This window comes from Musca vetustissima, unplaced genomic scaffold (assembly GCF_032173495.1).
Source record: "Musca vetustissima isolate MV318-11 ecotype Yass unplaced genomic scaffold, APGP_CSIRO_Mvet_v1 utg233566, whole genome shotgun sequence".
Taxonomy (NCBI): domain Eukaryota; kingdom Metazoa; phylum Arthropoda; class Insecta; order Diptera; family Muscidae; genus Musca; species Musca vetustissima.
The window spans coordinates 1-21747 of NW_026879531.1; the positions used below are offsets into that span (position 1 = coordinate 1).

Sequence of the window (21747 nt, forward strand, 5' to 3'; positions counted from 1 at the left end):
CTCTTAATTAGCCAAAACCATTCAAGCTAAATTGTAGTTTGAAAACAATTGTCCAAAATGAAGTGGTAATTGATCTCCACTTGATGGTTGTTCGGTGCTCAACAAAAGGCTTGGTCCAGGTTTACTTCAGTTCAAGTTCAATGTTAGATTGATTTGGCAAATTGCAAAGCAGACATGATGGTCATACTCGTACATACAAAAAAAATAAATCACAACAAAATTGGCGAACAAAAAAATCCAAAAAATAATATTTTCATAATGGCAAAAAAATTGGTGTGGTGGATGTTCGATCAATAGTTTTTATTTTTGGCTAAGGTCAGTTCGGAAACGAATAATAGTAAATAATAATAAAAATAAAAAAAATCAAACCCAAGACAAGGACTTCTATGACTTAGGTATATAAAATCAAAGAAGTGTCACCAAAAAATATCATTCACTTCAAGCTTTTGTCAACGATTACAGCTAACTTTTCAAGTCAACCAAAAAAATGTTCCGATTTGTAAGTTATTTCGAAAAAAACGCGATTGATATTCCCCAACTAAAATTGTTTGCCATAAAAGAAAATTATTTTTTCATTTAAAATATCAATTTATTTCCTCCCAGGTATCCTTCTTCACCATTTTGGCCGTCGCCATGGCTGCTCCTGGTTTGGTAACCGAAACCCATGTGGTCCAGCCGGTGCTTACCAAAGTGGCCCATGGCATTCCCACTGCTGTGTCCCACCAAAGTTTCAGTCAAATTCACAGTAAGACCCATGTTGTAACTCCCGTAGTGAAGACAGTTGCCACTCCTTTGGTCCACACCTATGCTGCTGCTCCTGTTATCAAAACCGTTGCCCCCGTCGTACCTGTTGTGAAATCAACTGTTGTAGCACCTGTTGTTCCCGTTGTCAAGACTGTATCGGCTCCTGTTGTCCCCGTGGTAAAGACTGTCGCCACTCCAGTTGTTCACACCTACTCTGCACCCATCATTAAAACTGTGGCTACTCCAGTTGTCCACACAGCTCCTGTCGTTAAAACTGTTGTATCCTCTCCCGTTGTTCCAGTTGTCCATGCTGCTGCTCCTGTTGTTAAATCGGTGTTTGTTCATTAATTCAGCGAGAAGGGAGTTTAAGAATGATCCAAGTTTCGTTTGCGGAATATTTTCTTGTTATTTCATATTTAAATAAATTAAAAAAAAAACCTAAATACATTTTGTTTTGTGAATTGATAAAAAAAATACTATTTTGTGAATGTTTTATAAAGTCAATCGGACCCATGAGAATGAACCATCACCAAATATTGGTTCTAGACCCATATTTTCTATATCGATCGACCTTCTATCTGTCAACTAAAATTTGTAAAAAAAACTGCAGACCAAAGTTAAGGATCAATCCTCACCAAATTTTTTATTTGGGGTAGCCTCCATATGACGCTACAACCCATTATTCGGTATTTTGGAGGTTTTGGGCACGTTTTTCAATCGAATTGGTTCTCATTTGGGAATTCTTACTTACTTAGCTGTCTTGTGACAGAACTTTCGTTCCACAAGGCGAGCTTAGAAAAGATTTCCAGGTGCGTCGGTCTTTTGCGCAGTTTTTCCAATTTGAAAGACCATTTTCGGCAATGTTGTCTTCGACTTGATCTCTGATCTTTCCATCGTATTCTTGGCCTCCCCCTTCTGCGTGAACCATCAGCTGGTTCACTTAAATATGCCTTCAGGGCTGGGGCATCTTCATCCATTCTCACAACATGACCTAGCCAACGTAGTCGCTGCAGCTCAATACGTCTAACAATGTCGATGTCCGAAATAGCTGGTACAACTCATGGTTCATTCGAGGGCGATATTCACCGTCAACGCAGATCGTCCCATAGATCTTTCGGAGAATTTTTCTCTCAAACACTCCAAGAGCTGCCTCATCTGCTTACGTAAGTACCCATGCTTCAGATCCATATAACAGCACGTGTAGTGGCGGGAGGTGGCCTTGGTTTTGAGTTGTTTGCTCAGACCATAGTAGCATCTGTTGGTCATCACTATCCTTCTCCGAATTTCAAAACTGATGTCATTCGTTTTGTTTATGGCGGTACCAAGGTATATAAAATCGTTGACTACCTCGAAGCTGCAGTTCTCAAATTCCACAGTTGGTCCGAGTCTACTGGACGTCTTGCGCGTTGATACCATCAGCTTGGTCTTCACGCCGTTCACTGCCAGACCCACTTTGGCAGACTCCATCTCAATATGTTCAAAGGTGGCTGTTACCGCTCTCAGTCTTCGGCCCATTATGTCGATGTCATCGGCGTAGGCGAGTAACATGTGTTGTTTGGTGTACAGAGTACTATTTCTGTTCACTTTTGCCTCTCGTATGACCTTTTCCAGCAGGATGTTAAAAATGTCACACGACAAACTGACACCTTGTCTGAATCCTCGTTCGGTATTAAAGGGCTCTGAGAGGTCCTTTCCGACTTTTACTGCTGATCATGTGCAAGTTAAAGTTATCATGCATAGCCGTATTAAGTTTGCAGGAATGCCGAACGCAGACATGGATTTAATTACCACTGAACGTATAGGACTGTCGAATGCGGCTTTTTAGTCAACGAATAGGCGGGATGTGTCGGTGTGTTTTTCGTGGGTCTTTTCCAGAATCTGGCGAAGACTGAAAATCTGGTGAATGGTGGATTTACCAGGTCTGAAGCCGCATTGGTATGGTCCAATAATGTCATTGACCATTGGCTTCAGTCGTTCATACAGCGCGCTGGATAGCATTTTATATGCAATGGAAAGGTGACGTATTCCTCTACAGTTGGCACATATCTTACCTTGTCTCCTTTTTTGTGCACGAACACAGGATGATTAGGTTCTAATCATTGTTAATTGTACTAATAAGCTGGTGGATGCTCCTGACTACCGGTCTTGAATAGTTCGGCTGGTAATCCATTGACACCTACTGCTTTATTGTTCTTCAGCCAATTAATTGCTACTCCGACCTCATCAATTATTGGTTCCGGGGTATCTTCTTCACCGTCACTATTCGATACCACAAGTTTTTCAAAATACTCCTTCCAAATCCTCAGCACGCTATCTGTATCATTTAGCAGGTTTCCATCTTCATCTCTACAGGAGGATGTGCCTGCACAAAAACCTTCGGTTTGGTGTTTTATTCGTTGTTAAAATTTCGGGACTTCATTCTCACTCCTGTACATCTCGATTTGCTCACGCTTTTCATGTTTTTTCTTCTTTTTCTCTGAAAATACGCTTTTTCTTCTCCTTTTCCCCCGATAATTCTCCATCGCATTACGTGTTGTTACTGTCTGCAGGGATTCTCTATACGCTGCGCCTCAGTAGCATTACGACACTCCTGATCGTACCACGGGTTTCCTGATGGTGGTCTTAAGTACCCAAGTGTTGCTTTTGCAGCACTTTGTAGGCAATTCTTTGCAGGTAGGTAAGTTGAGCGGAGTTACCTGTTACCTGTTGTGTTTGCAGCTTTTCGACGTCGAGTTTCCACGATTTTTGACGTTTTCTGCCACGAGGTAGTGGTCCGAATCGATGTTCGCTCCTCGTGTCGATCGAACGTCTAAAACACTGGATGAATGTCTTACGTCTATCACAACATGATCAATTTGATTTCTTGTTCCTTGATCAGGAGAAATCCAGGTGACCATGCGTATATCGAGTTGCTTGAATCTGGTGCTGCTAACTGCCATGTTTTTGCTACTGCGAAGTCAATCAACCTGATGCCGTTGTCGGATGTTTCTTCTTGAAGGCAGAATTTTCCGACGGTATGACCGAAAATATTTTCCCTTCCGATTTTTTCATTAAAATCTCCTAGCAGAATTTTAATATTATGGCCAGGGCAGCGGTCATATGCAGTTTCTAGGCGCTCGTAAAAATATCTTTGGTCATCTTTGTCTTCCGTCACAGCTTAGGCACAAATAAGACTGATGTAGAAAAACATCGCTTTTATACGCATTATAGCAATTCGCTCATCTGCTGGAGTGTATATGGATTTGAGGTCTTTTATTCTCTTGTTAACCATAAATCCGAAGCCAAATTCATGTCTCGTTTCATAGCAGCTATAATACAGAGTGTAATCATTTGATTTTCTTACGCATGTCCCTTTCCATCGCATTTCCTGTAAGACAATAATATACTTCTTGAGTACATCGCCAAAGCGAAAACTGCACTTGTTCTGTACAACGTGCGCACATTCCAAGTGCAGATTCGCATATCGTGATGCTTTATACGTTTGCGGGGGCCGTCAACATTGGGGGTTTGGTTTTCTTTTTCACCTGAGGTCACATAAAGTACATATATTCTTAATCAGAATAAAATTCTATGTCGATTTAGCCATGTCCGTCCATCTATATATTGAATTCGTGATAAAGCTCGCAATATTTATATTTTGCATTGAAAAGTCTTGAAAGTAAATTCGAGACCATTTCATCCCCTAAATATTAGCGGTTCATTACCAAAAACAATAGAGGTCTTCATTGGGCAGAAGCCATCCCACATTGCTCCATAACTGCGGTCTGCATCGTGTTTACAAACTATAATGGACAGACATACGGACGGACACACAAATATAGATCGACTGAGCTAGTAGAGATATGACGATCGGTATAATTAAAGGTGGGTCTAGGACCAATATTACACAGTGTTACGAACTCTTGGGGTTACACAAAGCTATAATACCCTAACGACATACTTGTGTAGGGTATAATCACCTATTATTACCTTTGCAAACAACAACAAAAAATACTCCTTCCTCACCTTTTCAAACTCAAGTAGTTCACATTCAATACCAAAGCCTAATGAGCTCTAATTAATCACCAAACTAGATCAAATGACATATTGCAAAAAATAAGCGAAGAAACATTGTCACAGCACTTGAAAATCACATGCCATTGTGCTCAACAACAAATGCGAAGTAGAGGTCATATCGGAATAAAAGAAAAATCGACAAATAAAAAATTTTTGTAATAGGCTAACAATAAATTGTCACACCAAAAAAGAAACTGCCAATTTGGATAATATAAAATAGGCAACGATTCGAAGGTAATTATCATTCACTTCAGGCATTTTCCAGTGATAACAACCGAACCAACTCAACCCTCAGCTGCAACATGTTCAAATTTGTAAGTAATGGAAAAGAAATTGCAAAGCAAAAAATTAAAGTAAAGAAGATGATATTAAAAACCCCTTTTTCGCCCCCTAGGTGTCCTTCTTAGCTTTGTTGGCCGTAGCCGTGGCCACTCCAGGCTTCGTCTCGGAAACCCATGTTGTCCAGCCTGTGTTGAGCAAAGTCGCACATGTTGTTCCAACATCTGTGTCACATCAAAGCTATAGTCAAGTCCATAGCACAAGTCATGTTGTTAGCCCAGTTGTGAAGACCGTTGCCGCTCCTGTTGTTCACACCTATGCAGCTCCAGCTCCTATTGTCAAAACTGTTGCCGCTCCAGTTGTCCACACCTATGCCGCTCCAGCTCCTATTGTCAAAACTGTTGCCGCTCCAGTTGTCCACACCTATGCTGCCCCTGCTCCAATTGTAAAAACCGTGGCCCCAGTAGTAAAGACTGTAGTTGAACCTGTTGTCCCCGTGGTCAAAACTGTTGCCACTCCAGTCGTCCTCAACTACTCAACCCCCGTGGTTAAGACCGTCGCCACTCCCGTTGTCCACACCTACTCTGCTCCAGTCGTTAAAACTATTTCCACTCCCGTGGTTGCCAAAGCTATAACTCACCACTCCAACAGCCAAATTCACCACCACACCTCGGTTGTATCGCCTGTTGTTAAAACCGTTGTTCCCGCACCAGTTGTTCCCGTTGTTCATGCTGCTCCAGTTGCCAAAACTATTGCCTCACCAGTTGTCCACACATATTCCGCTCCTGTTGTTCATGCTGCTCCCGTTGTCAAAACCATTACCACACCAATTGTTGCCAAGGCTGTTACCCATCACTCCAATGTTCAGGTCCATCACCACACCTCGGTCGTATCACCTGTTGTTCATCATGCCGTTCCCTTTGTCAAGCCAGTATATGCCCACTAAGCAAGGGATTCAGAAGTCGAATGATCCGAAAATCTGTTGTTGTTTTTTTGTTTGCCCGTAATTTATGCTATGAGAAAATAAATCGGAATAAAACTAAAAATTATTTTATAATTTGAAGGGTTCGTAGAGGTCCAGTAAAGATTCCTGTGAATGATGACCATTATTGATTTTTATAGAGAAAATAAATATGGGTCCTCTATTTTCCATATGAGTCTTCTGGTAGTAAAAAAAACTCTTATGAGAAGTAGTCGGGTGAGTTTTCTATGAAAAAAAAATTAGTTTTACCTTCTAAATTTTTAAAATTATTTTAAAAACTATTTTTTTAATACTTCCAATAAGGCTTGTTATATCCCACACAGCTATGTTGTCAGGGTATAATACCTTTGTGCCTTTGACCCACCTTTAAGTATACCGATCGTCATATCTTGCCTAGCTGGGTCGATCTAGACATATGTGTGTCAGTCCTTCGTCTGTCCATTATAATTTGCAAATACGATACAGGCCACAGTTATGGGCCAATCTTCACGAAATTTTGCATGTAGGACGGGTTCTGGCCAATGAATATCCTTATTGTTTTTGGTAAAGATTCGTTAATATTTAGGGGATGAAATGGACCAAATACTAAATTTTTGTCGGTTTTTCTGGTCGCTCCAGAGGCCGCAATTATGGCCCGAACATCGTGAAATTTTAGATGGAGAAGGGGAGAATAAGCATGTCTGTTTTGATAAAGATCGATCAATATTTAGCGGGTCAAATCGACCCTGACTTTTGTGTGAAAAATTACTGATATAACTGATACCAATTAAATGGTTGTATGTTCTGGGATGTGGGAGTTACACATAAATATTTACAGGTGCTCTGCTGATCTTCACGACTGACATATAATATTTTTAAACCCTTCACCACACTCTGGTACAGGGTATTATGTCTTTGTGCATATGTTTGTAACAGGCAAAAATAAACGAGATAGACCCATGGTTCCTTTTGAGAATATGCATAGAATCACTTTCTGAGTCAATTTATGCATGTCAGATTTAGATCCGTCTGTCATTTATATATATATATATATTTTTGTTAACAAAGTGCAGGTCGCATTTATAATCCAATTTGGATGAAATTTGGCACAGGTCACTTAATTGGCCCAAGGACGAACCCTATTGAAATTGGGAATAATCGGTTCAGATTTAGATATAAGGTAAATTGTGCACCAAAGTCCCTATATATCTTTCGATTTGCACGAAATTTGGATAGCGTAATGAATTAGGTCTACAATGATGTGTGTTAAGTTTTCTGAAAATCGGTTCAGATTTAGATATAGCTCCCATATATATTTTCGTCCGATTGAAGGTAAATGGTGTACCAAAATCCCTATATATCTTTTGATTTGCCCGAAATTTGGCATAGCGTAATGGATTAGGTCTAGAATGATGTGTGTTAAGTTTGCTGAAAATCGGTTCAGATTTAGATATAGCTCCCATATATATTTTCGACCGATTTAAGGTGAATGGTGTACCAAAGTCCATATATATTTTTCGATTTGCACGAAATTACGCACAGCGTAATGATTTAGATGTAGAATGATGTGTGTTAAGTTTCCTGAAAATCGGTTAAGATTTGGATATAGCTTCCATATATAATTTGGCCCAATTTAAGGTAAATGGTGTACCAAAGTCCCTACACATCTTTCGATTTCCACGAAATTTGGTAGAGTGTACTGAAATAAGTCTGGAGTGTTGTGTGTAAAGTTTCCTGAAAATCGGTTCAGATTTACTATAGCTCCTATATATTTTTCTTTCGTTTTTATGTATATTGTGCACTAAAGAACCAAAGTTTGTCCGATCGCCACACAATTTTGTACAATAAACTGTAGTAAGTTAACCTCTGCCATTCTCATTGAAATCGGTTCAGATTTTGATATAGCTTCTATATATATATTTTCATCCGATTTTACACAAAATTGACACAAATTTTGCACAACGAACTAAAGTTTGGAAATGTGGAAAGTTTTGAAATCGGTTCAGATTTGGATAGAACTTCTTTATATTTTTTCGCCCGATTTTAGGTAATTTTGTTTCATTGTAAGAAGCAACCCTATATCTGAACAAATGAAAAATTTAGTATAGGTTGGAGAATTCGACGTCTGTTAGCATTCATCTGTTGAATATACCCAAAGTGGTGAAGGGTATCATATAGTCGGCCCCGCCCGACTTTACTACTTTCCTTACTGAGATTAAATATCTGATACATCGTCAAGAGCATAACTTTATTTCCTAAAAATTGTCAACCTTATGATAAGATGGATTAGCTTTAAAATCCTTATAGCTAATATATGGAGCTGGTATAATTTTCGGTAACATTTGGAACATTATCGGCCGGGCAGAAAATGCCAAATGGGCTGGAGTGTGTACTGGACTATTTACCACGGGAGTTTCACCTTTATATGAAATTGTAGGATCTGCGGATATAGGCTGATTGGATGCTGAGAAGTTATCCATTAGATGAGCGTCTTTGGCCGGAGGAAATAAAATTTTCGAAGCTGTTGGTTTTGAAGAACTCTCTAATGGGCTGACGTGATGCATTGGAGTTACAATTCTCAATTTAGAATCATCAACCCCCAAGCCATGGCTAATTGTTTGATGGGAATAGGCAGTCGATCCGTGAGCTGTGTCGTGGCGTATTATACCAGCTGAAGCCGAAGCAATCACCAATAGTAAATTGAAGAGAAACTGTGAAGTAGTAGGTAAAAATTACTTAGGAGAGTTCTAATTTCTCAATTATAAAACTTACTTCCATTTTAAGCGGTTACCGAAAATTCAATATCTGTTATTTCTGTTGGATAATTAGAAAAATAATAAACTTTCTCAATAATTGTTTGATATTTATATTTAAAACTCGATAAAGATAAACAAGCATTGAGTCATGTAAAAAGAAGAAGAGTTCCCTTGAATTTGACGGGGATTGAATTATGAATTGGCACACACAACCTACCGGCTAATTAGAAATTAATGTTTTTTCTTTCGCACTTGACATTTTGTGTGACGTTTTAGAGGCCACATTTATCGTGGATAATCTCATATATGTGTTGTTATTTAACAAAAACAACAACAACAGCTACCATAGCCCATAAATTCCTTTCCTGTACATGTTGTTGTTGTTGCTGCCTTTGGAGGAGATCTATTAATCACTCAAAATGAGTTTTCGATATTTAACAGCTTCAGCTGCCAAAGTTTAAAATAATTGTTTGTTGTTATAGTGACAACAACAAAAACAACATCAATATCGAAAGCTTTGTTACGTTTCTTTTTTTTCAATTGCACCAATATTCAAAGTGTATTGAAATTAGCTTTAAATCGTCAAACGCACAGCCAGCCAGCCAGCCACAACACTTCCAGCCTAAATTCTCCTCCATAGAGTGGAGCACTTCATTACAGCAGCTGCAACAACAACAGCACCCAGCCGGAGCACACTTCATCTACGAAGTGTTGAGCTTAATTTGCGGTTTGGAGTCATTCCAATCCACACAACTGGTTATTTGATTTCGTTTATTTGCCACTCTTTTGTTTCTTTGTTTTCGGTCCAATCTGGGCTGAGTAATGTGTTCGATTATTAGCACTTTGGCTGGATGGTGTTTATCTCAAAGATTTTTTGTTGTATTTTTTTTGCTTCGATACGATTCAGACAATTTGTGTTTTTTATACTTCACGTAGGGTATTGCTTTGGCAATACTTTGCACTTTGAGTGAAATGTTACGATTACAAGTGACTTTAGTAAACAAATTAATAGCATAGTAACTGTGATTATATCCGATTTTCGATGGATGTACCACGATGAGGACCCAACATTCGTCTCTAATGTAGTCTTTAAACCAGTGAGCGGAGCTCAAACGGAACTCAAACTCTGCCGATGTTTATTCCGAGCGTGGGCAATATTTCGTGATATTTGTACCCTCTTGTCCGATTAAAGGTCAACAGCACCTATTCCTTACATTGACATATATTCCGAATATTACCAATATTCTGTACAGCCATTCTATTTACTTGTCCAGATTCCCTTTACCGTGGCTAGTGTTGTGACGTTCGGCTTATAATTGTGGCCTATCGACTCGACACACAAAAAATTAAGTTTTCGGTACATTTCATCCAAAAATTATTATCTGATCTTCTCCGAAAATTATAGGCGTTGTCCTTGACCCAAACTGCCACTTCATGGAAGATTTCAAAGCGATCAGTGCAATATGTCTGACATCTAGTATGGTAATGGGTTACTAAATAATATCTGAACGCGTAAGCACCTGTAAATATTTACGTGTAACTCCCACATCTGAGTACATACGACAATATAATCGGTATCAATTCAAAGGGCATATGTCCTTCAGGGGTAAATATATACGCTATAGAATGCAAATTTTGTAATTTTTCACACAAAAATCAGGGTCCATTTGGCACGCTAAATATTGACCGATCTTTATCAAAACAGACATACTTATTTCTTTTGCCCGGCTCCCTTATCCATATAAAAATTCGCGATGTTTGGGTCATAATTGCGGCCTCTAGAGCAGACAGAATATCAGACAAAACAATCCATTCTAAATGCAAAATTTCGTGAAGATTGGTCTATAACTGTGGCCTGTATCGTGTTTACAAATTATAATAGACGGACGGACGGACACACATGTCTACATCGACTCAGCTAGTCAAGATATGACTTTCGGTATACATAAACGTGGGTCTAGGACCAATATTTCGCGGCGTTACAAACTCTTGGTGCTGCACAATGCTATAATACCCTGACAACATAGTTGTGTAGGGTATTAAAAATGCATGCTTTGGTCTTAAAAAAATTAAATCTCTACGCCTTGTTGAAAAGATATATTTTTTTAATCCACGCCTTGCTGCTAATTGAAAAAATACCTTTTTTAAATCCACGCCTCACAGTCTGGTCTTTGATTTTTTTAATTCACCCTTTATGGCTGGTCCTTGAAACTACTGGTATTCGAAAAAAATATTTTAAAACCAGTGAGCGGAGAAATATAGTCGGACGGGGCCGACAATATGAAACCCTACACAACTTCCACCAAACTATAATTTCTGCGGTTCTATACTCTGGCATATTTTCCAATCATTTTCCCCGAGGTGAATATTTAAAAAATATTTCGAAAAAATTTCGACGATTTTTCTCGAAACTTAACACACATCATTCTCGACCTAATTCATTACGCTGTGGCAAATTTCGTGCAAACCGAAAGGTACATAGGAACATTGGTGCCCCATTTACCTTAAATCGGACGAAAATATATACGGGAACTATATCTAAATCTGAACCGATTTTTAGGAAACTTAACACACATCATTCTACACTTAATTCATTACGCTATGCCAAATTTCGTGCAAATCGAAAGATATATAGGGACTTTGGTACACCATTTACAATAAATCGGGCGAAAATATATATGGGAGCTATATCTAAATATGGACCGATTTTCAGGAAACTGAACACACATCATTCTAGACCTAATTCAGAACGCTGTGTCAAATTTCGTGCAAATCCAAAGATATATAGGTACTTTGGTGCACCATTTACCTTCAAGCGGACGAAACTATATATGGGAGATATATCTAAATCTGAACCGATTTTCTCGAAACTTGGCACACATCATTCTGCACTTAATTTTGTACTTTATGCCAAATTTCGTGCAATTCGAAAGATATATAGGGACTTTGGAGCCCCATTTACCTTAAATCGGACGATATGGGAGCTATATCTAAATCTGAACCGATTTTCTTGAATTTCAATAGGTATTCGTCCTTGACTTGATTCGTGACTTGTGCCAAATTTAATCCAAATCGGATCATAAATGCGACCTGTACTTTTTTTACAATTTAATATTTACAGACGGACAGACGGACATGCATAAATCGACTCAGAAAGTGATTCTACGCATATTCTCAAAAGGAACCATGTGTCTACCTCGTTTCCTTTTGCCTGTTACCACAGTGTGGTGAAGGGTATAATTAATTATTTGGTCCATTTCATCCCCTAAATATTAACCGATGAAGACCCAATAGGGGTCTTCATTGGCCAGAATCCATTCTACATGCAAAATTTCGTGAATCCATTCTACATGCAAAATTTCGGACACACATATCTAGATAGACTCAGCCAGTCGATATATGATCGGTATATTTAAAGGTGGGCCTAGGACCAATATTTCGCGACGTTACAAACTCTTGGGGCTGCACAAAGTTATAATACCCTGGCAACATAGTTGGGTAGGGTATAACAATTCTCCAACTGTTCTTCGAAAATATATATATTTTTTTATTTTTATTTTTACTATTAGAAAAAATATTTCTTAAAAAAATCCACGCCTATTTTTTCTACTTGAAAAAAAAATATTTCTTAAAAATCCACACCTATTATTAAAAAAATCCAAACAAAGTAGCTGTAGCATAGTGTAGGGCCTTCGTTGTGTCGCCTATTATCTCCAGTTTTGAAACTAAATACAAATTTCAATAATATTTGCAAAGGTACGAAGTTGTGTTTACAAAATTAAAAGTTTATAAGCCGTGCCTTTTTTATTTCTAAATACAAAAAAAATTACAACGTTGAGCAAATATTAGCTGGTCTATCTGTCTGTCATTCAGTTTGCTCGACGAGTACAACCTTCACTTTTTTAATGTGTTTTTTTTTTTATAAAAAAAATAATTTTAACAACAACAACAAAAAATCAGCATGAACATGAGCGCGAAGAAAAAAATCTGAAACAATTGCCAAGTATTGTTTCGTTGGGTCTATTGAATGGCAACCTAACAGCTGAATGAGGAAGGTGAAGGGAGGTAGGGAGGGAGGCTGGGATTGTATTGCTTGGCAGCAATGGAAGTTGAAGGGAGGAAGGAGTGCCATCGACTGAGGAACTTGATGGAATGAAGTTTCTTAAGTTACCTTTTGGCTTGTGAACATAACAACAATTTCTGTTTTTGTATTCTGGCACATGCATGTTTTGTTGTTGTAATATGTTGTTGATTGTTTACGTAAATAAATAAAAAAATAAAGCAACTGAGCAATTGTGTGCACATATACCAGCCGCCAGTGGAGCTTAGCTTCTTGCCAGATTTTTCAAAACAAAACAAAAAAAGAAAAACTAAATCACTCAATTTCGAGCAAACCCATAGTGCAGATAGATCACTGCAGCTGTTCGCTGTGCTCTTGAGTTGGCTAAGAGCGGTGAACGAAATCAACAAGCCGGCAAGACATCAACCAACCAACCTAGCAATTGCCACTCCAATGGCAACGCAAAAACAAAACCATAACCCGCTATTAAACATTAACAAAAATCCAACAACAACAACAAAAAGTATAAGAAAAACTAAATTATTTTTTTTTTCGTTTTGGATTGGCGTTAAACATTCAGTGAGTGGAGCTCTTTCAGATCATAAACAACGAAGCAGCCAGCCAGGCAACCACTCAGTCATCCAACCATCCATTCATCTAGCCAGCCAGTCAACCAAATTGTCCAACAACAGTAACATGAACAACAATGTAAGTCAAATTGAAAATAAATATGTAATTAATATGTCTGGAGCAATAGATTTTCATTACAATTTAAAATTTTAATTTTTATTTGGTGGCCAAATTTCCTACGAACATTACCTTCATACCAAACCGATTTGTAGCAGCATCATTTCACAGTACCATTGGTGGGCTTACTGTGCTGCTGTGTCCTCTTCACCACACTGGGTCAACCGGTCACCTCGAAATCCCTGGTCATTGATGCTGCCCCCTCTGTGGTCTCCTATCAGGGTTCCTCACAATCCTATGCCCATTTGGTAATATCACCGCGAGGTCGAGCCCTGGGTTATGTGGCACCCACAAATCTCAATCACACCGTTCATCACACGGAGAAGGTGAAGGAAAGTTTGGATTTTTTGGATATACGACCGGTCTACAATAACCATAACAATTAGTTCGAAGCGGAAGATGATGGATGGGGTTCATCAATAGCAAAAGCCAACCTACTGACCGCCCGCCCGCCTGTCCCTCCCTGTAAATGTTAATGATAGTTATGTATAAAATGTGTAATATCTATTAGAGTTAGTGCTCACCATCATCACCTCACCATCATCAGTGCCTTCGTTAAGTGTTGTTTTTATGTTATTTAAATGGAATTGTGTGTGTGAGTGTGTGTGTGCATGTGTGTTCAAATGAAAGTGAGTCTCTATTTTTGGTATTTTAAATTAAATTAAAAGAAAAAAACGAATCTGATCCCAAACATCCGCATATCTTGTTATTTCTTGTCATGTTTAGTTGTTGTTTTTTTGTCGTTTTTTAGTTGTTGTTTTTTTCGAAAGATGACGGCCACACAACCCGTATTCGTAACGAATGATTTAATGGTCGTTGAGTAGTTGAGTTTTGTGGCAAAGTCTATTTTTTTTTCTTTCATTCGGATTATTTCAATTCAATGTGAATTGAAATTTTGTAAGCAGAATAGTAACAAACCAGTTTCCAAGTTCTATAATGCAGACAATCTGGAAATCTTTGACATAGACACTGTTCGAATAAAGCAAGAATGTGAATTGTGCACTCAGAGAAATTAATGCAGTTTTTTAGCCAACACCATGCGAGGATATACTGGGCCAACTATATGCTACCGTTCACCACTATGGGTATATTCTACATATGTATCGTAACAGAAGTCGCCTTTTCGGCCGAACTTTGACATGAAATTGAAAGAACTTAAATATGTGATATTTATCTATAAGTAAACCGACTAACATCAATTCATGCCTTTCTGGAAAATCGTCCGAAAACATATATGGGTGCTATACCTAAATTTGAACCGATTTTCAAGAAACTTGACACACTTTATTCTAGACTCAATTCAGTACGCTATGCCAAATTTTGTGCAAATCGAAAGATTTATAGGGACATTGGTGCACATCTTACATTATATCGGACGAAAATATATATGGGAGCTATATCTGAATTTGAACCAATTTTCTCGAAACTTTGCACCCATCATTCTAGGTTTAATTCAGTACGCTAAGCCAAGTTTCGTGCAAATCAAAACAAATGTAGATGCTTCTGTGCTCCATCAAATAAAATCGGACGAAAATATTTATGGGGGCTATATCTAAAGATGAACAGATTTTTACGAAACTTGCTACACGTCATTATAGACTTAATTTAGTATGCTATGCGAAATTTCGTGCAAATCAAAACAAATGTAGAGGCTTTGGCGCTCCATTTACATAAAATCGGGCGAAAATACACGTGGGAGCTATATCTACCTCTGAACCGATTTTCACGAAATTTAACACATATAATTCTAGACTCAATTCAGTACGCTCTGCCAAATGTGGTGCAAATCTAATAAATATGGAGGCATTGCTACGCTATTTACATAAAATAGGACGAAAACATACGTGGGAGCTATATCTAAATCTGAACCGATTTTTACGAAGCTTGACACATATCACTTTAGACTTAATTCGGTACGCTATGCCAAATTTCGTGCATATCGAAAGATATATAGGGACTTTGGTGCACAGCTTACCTTACGTCGGACGGAAACATATATGGGAGCTATATCTGAACCGATTTTTCCCAATTAGGGTTCGTCCTTTGACCAAATTTCATAGATGTGACCTGTACTTTTGTTTACAATTTAACTTGGCAGACAGACATTTTTAGTATAAATTCATGTCAGATTTGCCATATTTTATGCATTTTAAAATTATAAAACCATATGTCCCAACTGGTAATTCATGGTTCTCAGATGGTATTACTAATTAGAAATTGATTATTCGGGGGCTTAGAACATAAAATAAAAAAATTCTAGTAAAAATTTTTCCATATATGTCCAGATGTTGAAAATGGTTTCATATATAGGTTTTCCATAATCAGCTCTAATTTAGTATTTTGGAATCTCAGAGGCTAATAGACCTCATGTAATTTAGCCTTTCAGATTCTAAGAAGATAATAGACCTCCTAGTTTAAAATTTCCTAGCTAAGTGGTTGCAATGTAGCATTAGCATTTAGGATAATAGAGGGTGAAAATATAAGTCCAATATAGGCCCATATATCTCCTATGGAAGGTGTGCCAGCTCTCAGATATTTTGAGAAAAAAAAACATCCAAACTAAAAATTTTGAATATAAGTCGATATTTTGACATTTTAAGTCGTTTGAAGGTTCTAAACGCATTCGCCACACAAAGTAGTTATAATTTAGTATTTCGGGTTCTTAGAAGATGACCTCCAACCCGTGTTTGACTTAGCCTCAATATAAATATCTCGTACTACTTATACACTAAACAACTATGTTGTCAGGGTATTATAGATTTATGTAGCCCCAAGGTTTGTAACGTCGCGAAATATTGGTCCTAGACTCATCTTTAAGTATACCGGTCAAATCTCGACTATCTGAGTCGATCTTGATATGTGTGTTCGTCCGTTTGTCCATTATAATTTGAGAACACGATACAGACCACAGTTATGGACCAACTTCACGAAATTTTGCATGTAAGATGGGTTCTGCCCAATGAAGACCACTATTGTTTTTGAAATGTAACAATTATTTAATTTTTGTCGGTTCTTTTGGTCGCTTCAGAGGCCACAATTGAAAGCCGAACCTCACAACACAACCCACGGTGCAGAGAATCTGGACAAGTAATTAGAAGAGCTGTACTGAATATTAGTAATATTTGTTGACCTCTAGTCGGTCAAGAGGATGCAAATATCGTGAAATATTTCACAAGCTCAGAAAGTTAGATTTTCGTGTAAGTTGTGTAGGGTATAATATGGTCGACCCGTCCGACTATATATGAACGCTTTTTCGAAACGAAGTGGCTGTAATATGAGATATTTTAAAGAAACGACATTTTAAATGTCCTAGTCAAATTGTTCATACGAGGTGGCGGCAGTAGCTTCTTGTCGCAGATAATTGTCAGTATTGGATAATAATTTGACAAAATATATGTAAGGTCCCAGAAAAATAATTTCTTTTTTTGCCATTTACAGCCTTTGGCATTCGGCAGAATTTTAAATATATTTTACTTCTCCGCAAGCACAATCAAAATTAGACGTATTATGTACAATTCTTATTATAAAATTATAATACTTTCAATAAATAAACTAAATCACAAAGCATTACATAATTTTAAAACAAACAAAAAATAAAAACAATTAAAACTAATCCGCCTAATGAAATCAATATTCATAAATTGCTGGAAATTTCCAAAATTATTATGTAATGCAGCAATGGGTATGATGCTGCAGGCCGGATATCATAATTTATGAATTTCCGAGAAATGGATCAACATTTTTTCACTGCAGTGTAATCATACTAAAACCGATGGAAATAATGTATACATATTTTAATTAATTTTTTGCTTTCATTAATCCTAAAATTCATATGAATTGGAAAATACCTATAAATTATATATACAGTAAAGTACGGTTAAAAAACTAATAGGGGCAAAGCAAATTAATTCGTCATTTTTTGTAAATGGTTTAAAACAGTTTTATGGCCGATTTTTAGCTCCTGTGCGATGTTACTACGACTCATTTCTTCGATTTTATCGACATTTTCAATGACCGGCCTACATCTTTAACAACAAAAATTCCTGAACGAAACCAAAATTGCACATAATTGGCTGTTACAGTATCGGAACTATAAACTTACTTACTTAGCTGGCTTGTGACAAAACTTTCGTTCCATAAGCCGAGCTTAAAAAAATCCAGGCGCGTCGGTCTTTTGCGCAGTTTTTCCCATTTGAAAGACCATATTCGGCAATGTTATCTTCCACTTGATTTTCCCATCTTATTCGTGGCCTTTCCCTTCTGCGTGTAGTAGTTTCAGCGTCTTGTAGAGTGTGAGTTTGGTATGGCGGGAGGTGGCCTTACTTTTGAGTTTTTTTGCTCAGACCATAGTATCTGTAGGCCACCACTATCCTTCTCCGAATTTCAAAACTGATGACATTCGTTTTATTTATGGCGGTAGCAAGGTATATAAAATCTTGAACTACCTGTAGTTCTAATGTTGCGAAGCTGTAGTTCTCACAGTTGATCCGAGTCTACTGGACGTCTTGCGCGTTGATACCATCAGCTTGGTCTTCTCGCCGTTTACTGCTAGACCCAATTTTGGCAGACTCCTTCTCAATTTGTTCAAAGGTGGCTGTTGCCGCACGCAATGTTGTACCCATTATATCGATGTCATCGACGCAGGCGAGTAACATGTGTTTTTTGGTGTACAGAGTGCCATTTTTGTTCACCTTTATCTCTCGTATGACCTTTTCCAGCAGGATGTTAAAAAGGTCACACGACAAACTGTCACCTTGTCTGAATCCTTGTTCGGTATTAAAGGGCTCCGAGAGGTCCTTTCCGACTTTAACTGCTGATCTTGTGCCAGTTAAAGGCATGGCTTTAAAGTTATCCTGCACAGCCGAATTAATTTTGCAGGAATGCCAAACGCAGACATGGCTTTAAACACCTCTGAACGGATAGGGCTGTCGAATACGGCTGTATAGTCGACGAATAGGTGGCATGAGTCGATGTGTTTTCGTGGGTCTTTTCCAGGATTAGGCGCAGTGAGAAAATATGGTCAATGGTGGTCTTGCCAGGTCTGAAGCCGCATTGGTATGGTCCAATAATGTCATTGACCATTGGCTTCAGTCGTTAACACAGCACGTTGGATAGCACTTTATATGCGATGGGAAGGAGACTTATTCCTCTATAATTGGCACATATCGTCTTGTCTCCTTTTATGTGCACGGTACACCGGATGCTGAGGTTCCAATCATTGGGCATGTTTTCCTCTAGCCAAATTGTACTAATCAGCTGGTGCATGCTCCTTGCCAGCATCTGACCACCAGTCTTGAATAGTTCGGCTTGTAACCCATCGGTACCTGTTGCTTTATTATTCTTCAGCCGATTGATAGCTATTCTGACCTCATCTTGGCAAGCTGATATACACTCTATACCGTCATCTATTATTGGGTCTGGGTCTTCACCGCCACTATTTAATACCAGAAGTTTTTCAATATGCTTTATTCGTTGGTAAAATTTTCGGACTTCATTCTGACTACTGTACATCTCGATTTGCTCACGCTCACGTCTTTTTTGTTATTACTTATTTTTTCTGAAAATACGTTTCTCCTCTCTCCTTTTCTCCTGATAATTCTCCATCGCATTACGTGTTGCTACTGTCTGCAGGGTTGTCCTATACGCTGCGTTTTTCACATCAGTAGCATTACGAACCATAAACACCATTCACAATTTTAGCCGCATGGCTTGTATTTTCGCCTTTGTCAAATGTACCGAATTTTCTCTTTGTTCACTTCTATTTTTAATACCCTGTAAGTCATAAATCTGAACTTGTTTGATCGATACTTTACGAGAAATCTATTAGTACAGCCATCTGCCGAAAAAGTAATGGATTTCTTTTTCCCCAACCTAATATGTTACACCTTGAAAAAATATTTTAAGCAATTCCCACTTCAAAACCTTAATAAAACATAATTTTTTTAAAAAATCCGCACCACAAGGTGGAGGGTATATTAAAGTTGTCAATAGGCCTATAATTTTCTGAAGCTGCAACCGTTCTGGAAATTCCGTTTTAATAGAATTTAAGCCAAGCCATTGACTTAAATTCCATTAAAAACGGAAAATAGGTTAGGACCCAAAGTGGGAAAACGGCAAAGGTGACAACTTGCAATTCCACAGTGGAATGGAGAGTATGTCAGTCTACTGTGGAAATTCCATAAAGGTTACAGCTTCAGAAAAATATTGGCATATGAGCATTTACGATGCTCTTTTCGAAAATGCATGCCATAATTATAACCCTCGCAGGATGTTCTCCACAGACGTCTGTTGCATAACCAGGTACTTCAGGTTGTATTGATTTTTTAAATATTTGTTCGAAGATTATAAAAGGCGGCCAATAATTTTCTGACGCTGCAACCTTTCTGGCATTTCCGTTTTAATGGAATATAAGCCAATCCATTGACTTAAATTCCATTAAAAACGGAAAATAGGTTATGACCCAAAGTAGGACAACCGAAGAACAAAGTGACAACTTGCAACTCCAGCGTGGAATGGAGATTATGTCAGGCTACTGTGGAAATTCCAGAAAGGTTACAGCTTCGGAAAAGTATTGGCCTATTAGCATTTACGATGCTCTTTTCGAAAATGCATACCCTAATTATAACCCTCACCATTGTTTCCCTACAGCAGGACCTAACATATTTTTGAAGGCACTTGATTTTACGGTTCTTATTAATTTTAATGTAGTGACGTATTTCAACTGAGGAATATATAAGTAAGCTATATTATATCATTTATATGAATGAATACATGTCAGCGTGAAAATCCTGTTCACATCTATTAGCCCACTTGTTGTGTATTAATATAAAATCCCAATAAATATTATTAAAACTATTGTTTAAATACAACTGCAGGTGGGGATTTATTAAAATCGCACAATTCGATTATCCATGTTACATAATATTTTGTTATATAAAATACAAATAAAATAATTTATTGTAGATATGTAAATAAATCTCAACATTTGTTAATCGAAATTTTATGTCATAATTCAAATAGCCTGAGTTAATCGGATTGGCATCAAAGTATGCCAGTTGACCGAATGACGATTATGAAATTGTTTTCAAAAAAAAAAAAAAACAAATTTTCTTTATGATATTCAATATTTGAGGTCACCTTTCCTAGATTATCTAATTACATTGTATTTCCCTCCTTTCCTCAGCCCCCAGGATAGGGATGTCCCTTAAGAGGTCAACAAAGTCTTTCAAAAGAAAATTGTGTAATTTTCTCCAGAACAATTGTTTGACATTTTCAAAATAAAACAAAAAACCCTTTTACCAGAGATTTAATACCACTTTAAAGACAGCCTAATGCGGATTACTAATCTCCGCACTTTACCTTCAATTTAATTAGCAAACTGAGTTACATAATTTCATAAACAAATGATGTCCGTAGAACTGAAAACAACAACAACAAAAACCCGAAGAACAAAGTGAAATCTGATAAGCAACCAAATAATAAGAACAACAACAATAACAATAACAACAATCTGTTGCAATTATTGTGACAGCAGAACATTAAAATCGTTGAGACGAAAAGTTCAACATGGCTACGAGACATTCGAAACTTGTCTAAACATCTGGCAAAGGAGCAAGAGAAGGAAGAAGAAGAACAAACAAACATTTACAATTGTCCACAAGCTGTGTATGGAGAAGATGCAATCAATAAATCCGATTAAATTTCTATTGGGATGCACATGAATGACAAGCTTCACTCTCGAATTGTTTCAATACTTTGGCGAATTGGTTGGTTCAATGGATCTATTGGTTGATGGCGGAAAAAGGGATTTTTTTGTAATAGCGTCAATTAACGAATTGACGTTGGCATATTACGTAACATAGATATGAATGGATATCTTAAAACAAATAATTTTTAAGGACAATATGCGGATGGCGTAGGGGATAGTATCTATTATCGGCAAGCAACGGCTCTGATTGGCTTTAACATGGCGAAGTCCAGGCTTATCTTGCTCACCTGGGGAGCTATTTACATCACCCGATGAAATAGTGAGCTAATATGTGCCGCAAGTTCACCCATAAGAACTATAAAAAATGGGTTGAGGCGTCGGGTTAGTTGCCCACTCTCGGAAAACCCAACCCAAACTATGAAAAAGCAAAGAAAAA

The 21747-nt window shown here is 37.7% G+C and overlaps 3 protein-coding genes across 3 annotated transcripts; 2 read left to right on the forward strand and 1 right to left on the reverse strand.

Moving 5' to 3' along the window:
• Positions 1-603: 603 nt before the first annotated feature.
• LOC133324434 (cuticle protein LPCP-23-like) lies at positions 604-1092 on the forward strand (the record flags this gene model as incomplete). Its single annotated transcript, XM_061533276.1, has 1 exon — positions 604-1092. A coding segment is annotated over one exon (489 nt), but the record flags the coding sequence as incomplete, so codon positions are not given.
• Positions 1093-5102: 4010 nt separating this feature from the next.
• LOC133324435 (calphotin-like) lies at positions 5103-6025 on the forward strand. The gene is made up of 2 exons (XM_061533278.1): positions 5103-5114; positions 5195-6025. The coding sequence occupies exons 1-2, from the start codon at positions 5103-5105 to the stop codon at positions 6023-6025; spliced, it is 843 nt and encodes a 280-aa protein (XP_061389262.1).
• Positions 6026-8295: 2270 nt separating this feature from the next.
• LOC133324436 (uncharacterized) lies at positions 8296-8818 on the reverse strand. The gene is made up of 2 exons (XM_061533279.1): positions 8813-8818; positions 8296-8751 (listed from the first exon to the last, which is right to left on the reverse strand). The coding sequence occupies exons 1-2, from the start codon at positions 8816-8818 to the stop codon at positions 8296-8298; spliced, it is 462 nt and encodes a 153-aa protein (XP_061389263.1).
• Between the last annotated feature and the right edge of the window lie 12929 nt (positions 8819-21747).